This window comes from Colossoma macropomum, unplaced genomic scaffold (genome assembly GCF_904425465.1).
Source record: "Colossoma macropomum unplaced genomic scaffold, Colossoma_macropomum, whole genome shotgun sequence".
Classification (NCBI taxonomy): Eukaryota; Metazoa; Chordata; class Actinopteri; order Characiformes; family Serrasalmidae; genus Colossoma; species Colossoma macropomum.
Window position 1 is genome coordinate 26,980,059 of NW_023494787.1, and position 10,833 is coordinate 26,990,891.

General features: G+C 40.2%; 1 protein-coding gene across 1 annotated transcript in view; it reads right to left on the reverse strand.

Annotated features, from left to right (window-relative positions):
* rnf216 (ring finger protein 216) overlaps positions 1-6,656 on the reverse strand; it is a 28,652-nt gene extending 21,996 nt beyond the window's left edge. The window contains exons 1-11 of the mRNA XM_036566722.1: positions 6,549-6,656; positions 5,484-5,656; positions 5,139-5,275; positions 4,326-4,970; positions 2,182-2,258; positions 1,977-2,079; positions 1,534-1,695; positions 1,320-1,434; positions 1,062-1,198; positions 904-954; positions 34-171 (exon numbers count right to left, since the gene is read on the reverse strand). Coding sequence (XP_036422615.1) covers positions 34-171; positions 904-954; positions 1,062-1,198; positions 1,320-1,434; positions 1,534-1,695; positions 1,977-2,079; positions 2,182-2,258; positions 4,326-4,970; positions 5,139-5,275; positions 5,484-5,550 — 1,632 coding nt within the window. The 5' untranslated portion in view covers positions 5,551-5,656; positions 6,549-6,656. The remainder of the gene's footprint in view (positions 1-33; positions 172-903; positions 955-1,061; positions 1,199-1,319; positions 1,435-1,533; positions 1,696-1,976; positions 2,080-2,181; positions 2,259-4,325; positions 4,971-5,138; positions 5,276-5,483; positions 5,657-6,548) is intronic.
* Between the last annotated feature and the right edge of the window lie 4,177 nt (positions 6,657-10,833).

The following is a 10,833-nucleotide window of genomic DNA, read 5'->3' on the forward strand; positions in this document are numbered from 1 at the left end:
AGCTCAACCCCTCACCATGCAAGTATGGCTTACCCGTCCTGAGCCAAACACGGCCTCCTGGGCATATTTCACCAGGCACTCCTTACAGAAGAGATGGCCATCCGTGCACTGGGTCATCTCCTCAAAGGCAAACTCCCCACAGCAGCAGCCACACTCTATCAGCTGGCCGTCCTGAAAAGTGCAGAAGCTTCACTTCAGATAAACACTTCAGATAAAATATGCTAATGTTGCGAATATGGATTAGATTGAGCTAGCTGGAGACAACAGACCCAGATCCAAACTATACCATTTTAGGTTTATAGATTTAGTCATAAAAATTATTACTATTAATTATTAATATTATTATAATAATGTTAAAATCTTAACATTAATTTATGCTTACAATGCAATAGATTTAAATGCATTGACTCGCCAATTAATTTGTTTGTTTATAATTGTATTGTTTGGAGACAACTGATTCACTACTACAACAACAGTGCACGGACGGGTTTTCCAAAAACATCTTAGCACAAATATCACTGTTAAATGGTAGAACGAGTATCACAAACACTTTCTCTACAAGATAAAATGATCTTAATACTACAAACATCTGGGAAACTGAACCCACATTTGGGGAAAAAAGGGGACTGGTGGTCTGTCCAGGGTGTTTCCTGCCTTTAACCCAATGACTGCTGAGATAAGCTTCAGCCCCACCGTGGCCCAGGCGGATAGTGTGTGTGTGTGTGTGTGTGTGTGTGTGTGTGTGTGTGTGTGTGTGTGTGTGTGTGTGTGTGTGTAAGTGTGTAAAAAAAGGAAAAGGAACAACAACAAGCCAAGGAAAATAATTGAGATTTGCTGTAAACAAAAATGCCCTAACAAATCCCTGATTGTGGCATTATGGGTAGAGCAGGTCCTCAGTCCTACCTTTTGATACTGCTCCTCATTCACTTGCAAAGCCAGAAGAAAATCTTCATGCTGAAATGTAAATGAAACACACCGTACAGCTCATGATTCAATCATTTCAGAAGAAAAGCCAGCAATGAGGAGTCAAAAGTGTGCTGTAGTGGGCTCTCTAAAAGTACCTCAGCCATTTCCTTTGCTTTCTGCTCATAGAACTGAAGTTCTTTCAATAAAGACGGCTCTAGCGCTGTGTCGGCGCTCCTACTCCATCTCCGGTTTTTCTCCAAAAAGTACATCTTCCTCTCCAGTTTAAAAGAACCTGAGAAAGTTAAGACCGGTTGTCAGCATTCAACAGTCAATTCTACAGTGCTTGCCAAATAGTTATTGATACACCAGAATATTAACTCAACAATGATAATTGTAGTGAAGGGTGTGGTTACCATGCTCAAACTTGAATTCAATAAAAGCACGTTCATATGGCTCTTTTCTCTTTTTCCTCTTCCCTGAGGGATCATTGGACATTTCTTGCCACTTCTTAAGGGCTTCAAATAAGGCCTTCAACACAACAAGAACAGTCACTGGCTGTGGAAGATCACTTCTCTAGAATTTAGTGAGACAACCCTGAGAGAAACTGCTGATGGCTATGCACAGTACCTTGCGTGTGATTGCATAGTGTCCTTTAAGGGAATTCAGGGCCCATTTGATATCCTGGCAGCTCAGCATTCTGAAGTCACCCATCAGCAGGTCTGCTGCTTGCATTACAACCTCTGGGCCAACGCTTTTCAACTTGGAGTAATCAAAATAGTTCTCATTTTCCTGAACGAAAATCAAAGACACTCAGAAAACAGGTTTACCCACTTTGAAATATTCAGAAATTATACCTTGTATAGACACCCTGCTAAAGAAATGGCTCTTCCTTGATAGTTTAATATTTTTTCATATCACCTCAGATCAAGCCAAATATATATATATATATAAATTAGGGGTTTTTCATTTTATATATATATAAATATATAATATATATATAATATATATATATGACATGAAAAACCCCTAAGTATTATGTGCATGTTGCCTGTGAGTTGCATAGTACAAACCTGCGTTTCAGTGTCATTCGTCTCAAGGAGCACACTTCTCTGAGTTAAACTAGAGATTGCTTTTCTTGGATAATCAGGATTCTCCAGCAGCATATTGCATATTCTGAGAGGGGGAAAAAATCATGTATTTCTTTTTCAGTCAATTTGAACCAGCCCAAACTAGAAAGACACTATGGAGAAAGGATGTGGAACTCTTTGTGCTTACACATTTAAATCTTTCAGGTCATTTGCTCCTATTAATTCTGCTACGTAGGTCTCCTGCACGTCTGGAAAAAGGTCCGTCTGTGAAATACAGGTGAAACAGATTAATAATATTTGGCAAACTGTGCATATCAGATAATTATCTGGCCCTTGATGAACTGAACTTAGTAGATGGAACAAGAATAACAAAATACGCAATGAAATACTCCCCTAGATTAAAAACTAAAGAATACTGACGTCAACCATTTTTCTGGTGTAGACCAGCTAGTTTGTGTTCTGTTACACAATCTGATTAGCATTCAGAGCATATGGGCAACACTGGTGAGCTAAACCAAAATGAAGTTGTTAAATAAAGGTTTTCCGAAAAAAAACAACTTCTCCATTGAGCAATAAGAAAAGCCGGCAGAACAGACAGTTCTTTTTCTCTCAATTAACCCAGAAGTGTTGTTAAGGTTTCCTCTTCAATTTCTTCAGCCTCTTTCTCAAACAGTGTCACCAACTGAAATGTCCCTAAACTCACTGAACACGGTGAGTGGCTGATTCAGGTCTTCTGAGTTTTATGTGTAATGTTGTTAATGGTAGAATATTGGGAATTATTAAAAACATTTTTTTTGCCCGCAGTGCCCTGCATGTACCCCTCCACCATGAATGGATTTTTAAACATACGTTTTAGGCCAAAACCTTCTCAACACTATCATAAAGCACTGTCTCAGGTATCAGGCAACATATTTGTAACAATTTAGTGTAACAAGTTTCTGTAAGTGAGCTTTTAGAGGCATTAAACTGTTCAGACATCTGGTTCCTTTCACCACCACTGTGAACAACTGTGACTCGGTTTCTCTAGAACGAAGCATTTTACATCAAACCACTCTGAATGACACCTTAGCTATTGAATTATGCATACTTTTTGAAAAGTCAGTGGAATTCCACTTTAAATTGGCCATATTCATCAGGGTTTTGTCAGTTGCATCCGCATCTATCTAATGGGAAACACATAACTAAAAGCCATTCGCTGCTCCATGTGTCATGACTGATCCTTTCAGAGTGAGAAAGGCCCTGTTCACACTTGATCTTAACATTGGCCTCCAGTGACTGGATCATAAGAGGACAGTGAGACGTATAGCCATACACATCTGGCATTTCCTTGTGTCTTAAATGAGTATCCAGGGACCAAGTGATCAGATTTCGCGACGGGAGGAAGGGTACAACACGTTTATTATGTCAGTCTCATGCTACATTTGTTGTAAAAATGTCCTGCAAGTCCTTGTTTGTGTACATGTAAAGGCTGTTACAATGATCTAGAGTGCATGGAATGCTAACACAGCTTATAAAAAATGCGACAGGAGATGAAAAAATAAACTGTGCAGCTGCTTTCATCTCTGCTGTGATAATGCAGCTGATTAAGGCGCATCGAGTCACTTTATTATTCAAACCACAAACATTATTTTATGCATTCCTGACTACCTCCGAAGATGGTCCGAGTGATCAAATAACAATGCGTCTCCAAGACACACTGCACTCCCTTCACAACTGTGCTTTGTGCTGTCCACTTATGATCAGATCACCCAGGACACAAGTTAATGGCAAGAACAAACAAAGCCATAATCTACGTATTGATGAAAAAAAAGGTTTCCCTTAAAGAAAAAACATGAATTTCTCACATGAATAAACATGTGGTTTTTGCACACCTCACATTATTTTTCACATTAATGTGAAGAAAATGTGTGATCACATGAAAAAACACATGTCATTCATGATATTACATCCAGTTATTCAACAGTTTTCTTTGAAACATCTAGTATCCAGAGATCCTTGCAAGATTGCCGACACATTTGTGTCCCACTAGTGTGTTTTTGTTGCAGACCCATTTTGAAAATTTGGCCCCCTTAAACATCACGCTAAAACGGTGGTCTGTGGATGGTTATTTTGCATGACAATGAAATGGACTTTCCTGTCAAAGCAGGCAGTTCTTAAGCAGTACAATGCACCAGAATCTCTGACAACTGGGCTACTGACATGTTGAATGATGGAGCTAACCAAAGTGAAACTTCGCCATTTTTTTCACACCAGACCACTTAAAGCCTGTACATTAAAATAAGCAGGTCTCCATGAGGAGCTCTAAAAGTGAGATGTTGTTGGAGGACTCACCACTCTCTTCACCAGCATCTCAAGTGTGTAGTGCTGAGGTGCTGGAGGCAGGCTGGCTGCTGAGGAACCAGGCTGCTGCACACGCTCCAGTGCCAGAAAGGTTGCAGGGGAGAGAGGAGGAGTAAACTGTCGCTGTTGCTGCTGTCCTGCCAGCCGGGGCACTGTCACCTCAGGCTCCAGTCCTGTCTGTGTGGGCTGTAGCCTGACTACAGGCTGTTCCTGAGGGGGGACAGGGGCTACAGCCCCAGAGTACCTTTCAGTTCTATGTAGACTGTCTACTGCTACCTGGTTACCTGTGCTTGGCTGAGGCGGTAACTCGACAACAGCTGGAGTAAAAAGAGAGGTGCTCCGATTTGCTGGGTGAGCAATGGGCAAGGGATTGTTAGGTCGGGGCAGCGAGCCCCCAGCAGGAAAGTGAGGTCCGAGCGCAAAATTGTCTCTCGATGTGGAAGGTACAGCGTTCTGGTCCGTAGTAAAGACACCAATGGCTTGATTTCCTGATGTGGGCTGTGCAGATGCTACAGAAGAGTGGGGAAGGTGCGGGTCCACCAGGTTTGGGGCTGGTGCAGAAGCCTGGCCCTGGGATGTGCTGCCTCCCCACTGTGCAGCAGGCCGGATCAGGCTGCGCTGAGATGGTACCTGTGGCTGACAAAGAGAAAATGCAGGAGCAGTTTCCTCATAAATAAATAACACAGCTTGAACGTTCAAACAGTCGACAAAATGTAATAAGCTGCAGCCACTTTATATCAAGTGGTACAGAAGAATGCAGTAACAGTGAGACTGCTTTAGTGAAACATGACCAGTTTCAGCTACCTCTAAAATGCTAACTTCGTCATCATCTTCATCTTCATCATCTTTGACCACAACAGGAGTGTTTGGTACAAATGTGACCGGCTCATCATCAGAATCATCAGATATGGTTATATAGGTCCTCCCTGTTGATCTGTTACCTACGGAAAACACATAAAACAAAATGCACTCAATGAACTCCACTTTACCTCCAAGAAAAGGTGACGTAGGCTGTAAAACTAATAGCAAATTATTAGGGAAAGTACAATCTGATTCTTACACAGTGCAATTAAAGCTCTGGGACTAGGACTTTTTATGATATGATCACAGATATACAAACATGTGATCCACACCAACTACTACTCAGACCTTGGCTGCGGTGTGTGTTGAAACTGGCCAGATGAATGACATCCTCATCACCGGTTCCGTCAGCCATAGTGAGACAGCCAGCCAGACTCCCTGAGTCCTCCTCCTTCGCTCTCACTCCTGCACACAAACACTCATGCACACACACAGGGCCCTGATATCAGAGGGGCATGACCCTGCAGACACACATAGGAGAAACAAACACAGAAATTTATTGCAATAAGATTTTATCATGTAAACATGGCTAAAAAATGTGATTAGCACAATACAATTTATTACTAGCAGGCTACTGAGCTCATTTGACTACTATCTTTTGTAACTCCGCACAGCTGTTCTAGCGAGTAGTCAAGTTACTGACCAAGTGAGCTGAAAGAGTACTTTTCCCAGTATTGTATTACAAAGAACGTTATCAGACATTTAACTTATATCGACCTGTTAGCACGAGGGCAAAAATCAACGTCAACAACGTGAAAACTACAGTAAGGTTTACTTCAATCTCGAAGGCATTTTTATCCAGTAGTGAATGTACCAGCTAGCTTAAAATATTCACTTAAACTGACGAAACAGCTGCTACATAACTCTTAGCTAGCCATATAGAAGTTTTCACGGTGACTAGCCGGACGACTAACGCCTTAACTGACTTTTTCCTTCTGGACCTAGTTGTCGTCGTCAAACTGCCAGCTAACAACGACTTAAGCTAAGAACGAGACTAAACAGTGTAAACAGCGAGAGACTGAGGTTGAGGGACACAACAGCCGTGTGGCACAGAGGGTTGGACAGTTTTCTGCCATGGCGATTCCTCTTATACTTTGAACGCAAACAATCTGAGTGACTAGGCTTAACAGGACGCAGCTCAGCTCCACAGGCAGCTAACAAGCTAAAGAGACGAGTTGGCCAAGAGTGGTCCGGCTGGCTAGCACGTTAGCCTACTAGTCTGGGTTAGTAAAGGATTTAGAAGATGGCCAGATTTAGCCACACCGATTAATATTTCATCACATTTCAGCTGTTAAGGTAAAAGATTAACAACAGGGTTTCGTTATGAAGGGATTATTTAAACATCACACCTACCTCTCAGTTAAAACGTCCAGCACATCGACAAGCTTTGGGAGCCGGATATCGAAACAAACGGCCAAAACAAGCCAGGCTACGTAACAGGCACAACGTGTGGAGAGGAGGATGATGGGAAATGTAGTTCTTATCTGATCTACCGCGTTTAACGGCTCCTCGTCCTTTGAAAGTTGTCCGAATCTAATCATGCATGTGTGTTAAAGTCCCTGACATCGTTTACATATGCCAGTAAATGGTTCAACTAAAATCACTCAAAATCATAGAACATAAACATTAGTTTAGTAGAAGAAAAAAAGTCCCACAAAGGTCTTAGTCTTTGAGATACCCCCACCTCAGATACAACAAAGTGCAAGCATGTTTTTTATGTAACTTTGATATCTCTAGTTTCGTGAAATGGATGGTTGTATAAAAATATTTTACTGCAAAATGTGTCTAATTCACTAATATTTGGATGCTCCCCAAACCAGAAAATGTGCAAATTTAGGCCTGGCTTGAAGGGAGAGTGTCTGTATCATTTCTTATATTTCAAAAAATAATATTCAGAAAGTGTCCAGCTTCAGAGCAACTGTACACAAACACATACTCTATGTCCTTAACAAAATATAACACCAATATCTTTGTCCATTGTCTAAAAACAGGCCCTTAAACACCTGTGTGTCAAATGCAGAAATTGACTTCTAGATCAAAACTGTAATATATACTTTTGTGCCATTAATATAATAATAATGACAAACACTAGGAAATGTTATTTTGTACAAGACATTGTTTTCTGATCATAACAACAGTTATTTGGATTATACACTTCATCTTCGCACATTAACAGCCCTTAATGCCTTCTCAGAACTAACTGACCTAGAAAAATGCCATAAGGGTCCATTGGTTGGAATGTTTAACACAAAACATAGATTATTACAGATCCTTGAAACAATTGTAATTCGAAGATTTAGTACAAAACAATAAAATAATAATTCTTAATCATTTAATATATTCAGTGGTAAATAATAAATAATAATATATCAGTAACAATAAAAAACAACAGACAAGCAAGAAAATCATTTCACATTTCAGCATCAAACATCAGCATACCGTTTTATTTGTAGTTCTTACAAATCTCTCATTAAATCTGTACATATGTTAAGCTATTTATTATTTTGTTCATTTTTTGAACAACCAAGCCTAAAAACAAACATGTCAGTGCCACTGCTGTGCTGAGAATGATCCACCACCTAAATAATACCTGGTCAGCTGTGGTTCTATGGTCCATTGATGTTCTTGGCAGTGGATGATTTGGCAGGAGTGCCTGATAAAAGTGGACAAAAGTATGTGGCCATCCCTTGCAATTAGTGGGTTTGGCTATTTAAGCCACATCAGTTGCTAACAGGTACATGAAAATGCAAAAAGTTCAAGGCACATAAGTACATTATGTAAAGACATTTATCTTGGCTATATGTCCTTTTGCCTGTAAAATCAACTCATATCATTAGAATAAATGCAAATAAACATAAATACAGTAGGAGATATCTTGTGAGCAAGTTTAAAGAGCAAAGTTTGGTTAAGCCAAAACTTTATGACTACTCACAAATGAAGTAAATAATGTTTATCTTGTAACAACAGTGCATGTTAAGCTCTAGGATTCCTGTTGGTAATCGGGCAGGGTAAAGACCTCTGTCTATGATGGAGTTCTGGTGAGTTGTGCTACCTTATCGAAATGTTCTACAGCTCCTTATCAAGTTTTCCTATTCCACCTTAAATGGTGCTGCAGTTGTGATTAGCTTTTACAAACAGGGACAAAACAATACTGACCTTCTGTGAAACAGCAAAAATGAGTTAATGTTACTCAGCTGTCAAGCAGAAATAGAGCAACCTGCTCATATCATGCCTTTTAACCCTCCATGAAGCTGAAGTCAGTTTCTTTTGTTCGAATTTTCAGGTTCCACCTTAAATGGCGCACCAGTTCAGAATGTAAGGAGGCATGGGAAAATTCGAACAAAAAGCTGGCGAATGACCTGAGAAAACATTTTAAGAAAATGTTACCAGCATTAAAATTATAACTAGGAGCGGGTTGGTTTAGTATTCATATTTTGAATCTTTAATGACCTTGTAATTCAGAGGATCCAGTAATATTTGAGAGAAGAATGTTCACAGGACAAAACGTATCAGGTTCTGAACATTTTTATTTAACACAGGGGGTGATAGAGGTGATTTTTTTGAAAACCCTATTCATTCTGGCCATAGAGAAATGAAACTTAGACCCAGAGTTCCTAATATGGGCATAAGAGCATGGCGCCAACTACAAAATGACGACACGACTACAGTGGTCTATAACGCAGGGCTCACTTGCAAAATCATCAGTTTCATAACATTTTCACAGGACTGTCACGTTGCAATAGACCTGCAGTACTGCACAAAAGTCAGAGACACTTTTATTTATTTAATTTCAAAGTCTCAACAGCCATTAATACAAGTTATTCATTTTTTAGCCTCGGTACATAAGAAAAAACATATTTAAACTGAAATTTCACATAAACAAGGATTTGGAGCTGATAAAATGGACAGTGACAGTAGGAACAAGGAGGTGGTCATAATGTTATGCCTGATTGGTGTTAATGGTAATATGTGTTTCTTATTTTTCTTCTGACACGTAAAAATAACTTGTTCTTAATGTCTGTTTTGAGTGGAAATTGAAAGAATGAAAGAGTTGTCTCTGACTTTTGCACAGTACTCTATATCATGAAGATGTGCCATTTACATAAGGCATAATAGGCAAATGTTTGACTAAACAAACATGGAAGGTATAAGACAGTAAAATTAACCACCTTACCCTTTTGTCATATTTAATCAATGTGGTTATCAAGCCTCTTAGAAGTCACCAAACTACAGAAACTACAAACTGCAGCCCTCTTCATTTACAAAAATTCAAAGGTGGAAAATCGACAAAAAAATGATAATTAAGTGAAAGTATGCACTCTCAGAAATAAAGGTATGGCAGTGCCCCTCTTGTCACTGGGTTGGTACCCTCAAGGGTACATCTCCACACCTTTAATCAGGGAACATAATTGTCCCATAATCCATTAAAATTATATTTGTATTGACTCCACACCACGTCTTGTCTCCAGGCTTTTCATTGTATTGTTCTATTTAAAACGTTAGGTTATGTAAAGGTACAAATACGTACATTTCACCTGGGAAAAACTTAGGGTACATATTTGGACCTTAAAACAGCTGTTGTACTTTTGAGGGTACATTTACATTGTTTGTACCTTGATGAACAAAAAATGTACCTGCACAGTACCTTGATTTCTAGCAGTGTGGGTACTGTTAAAAATTGTACTCAGTTAAAATTATTAATGTATATAGAATTAAAAAGTAAATGGTTGATCAGGTGGAGCAGCCACAACAGCCTGGTGCTGAATACTGCAAAAACAGTGGAGATGACAGTGGACTTCAGGAGGAGCCCTCCAACCCTCCCAGCACTCACCATCCTGGACAGAACTGTGATGGCAGTGGAGTCCTGCAAGTTCCTGGGCACAACAATCACCGGGGACCTGAAGTGGGACAGCGAAATCACCTCCATCATCAAGAGAGCCCAGCAGAGGATGTACTTCCTGCAACAGTTGAGGAAGTTCAACCTGCCCCAGGAGCTGATGGTGCGGTTCTACACAGTCATCATAGAGTATGTCATCACCACATCCTTCACAGTGTGGGGTAGCTCAGCCATCAAGCATGACCTCCACAGACTGCAGGTCTGCAGAGAGGACAATTGGGGTTAAGTTGCCCACATTACTGGAACTGCATGCCTCCAGAACCAGAAAACGTGCAGAGAAAATCTCCACCGACTCATCACACCCTGGCCAACACCTGTTCCAGCTCCTTCCCTCAGGCAGGCGCTTCAGCCAAATGAGGATCAGGACATCCAGGCTACAGAGAAGCTTCTTCCTGCAAGCCGCCACTCTCTTGAACAGTTAATCATTACACATTAAAATATTCCAGTTTCTAAACTGCACCTCTAAATATACTGGTATATAGTATCACACTCAACATCCTATTCTCTGTAACTACCATCTCAGACCAGTGTTGCTTCTAGCATCTCACTTACCTGCCTTATCACTCCACTTATCTGACTTATCCTTTTCTTTGCCACTATACACCCTTTAACTGCTGCTGCACTCAGCACTTTAACTTAAAACATATGCTTTGCACAATGTAAGGTTTACAGGTATGACCGTGTGTGTGTGTGTGTGTGTGTATGAGTGAGTGATGTTTTTTTATTTTATTTATTACATGT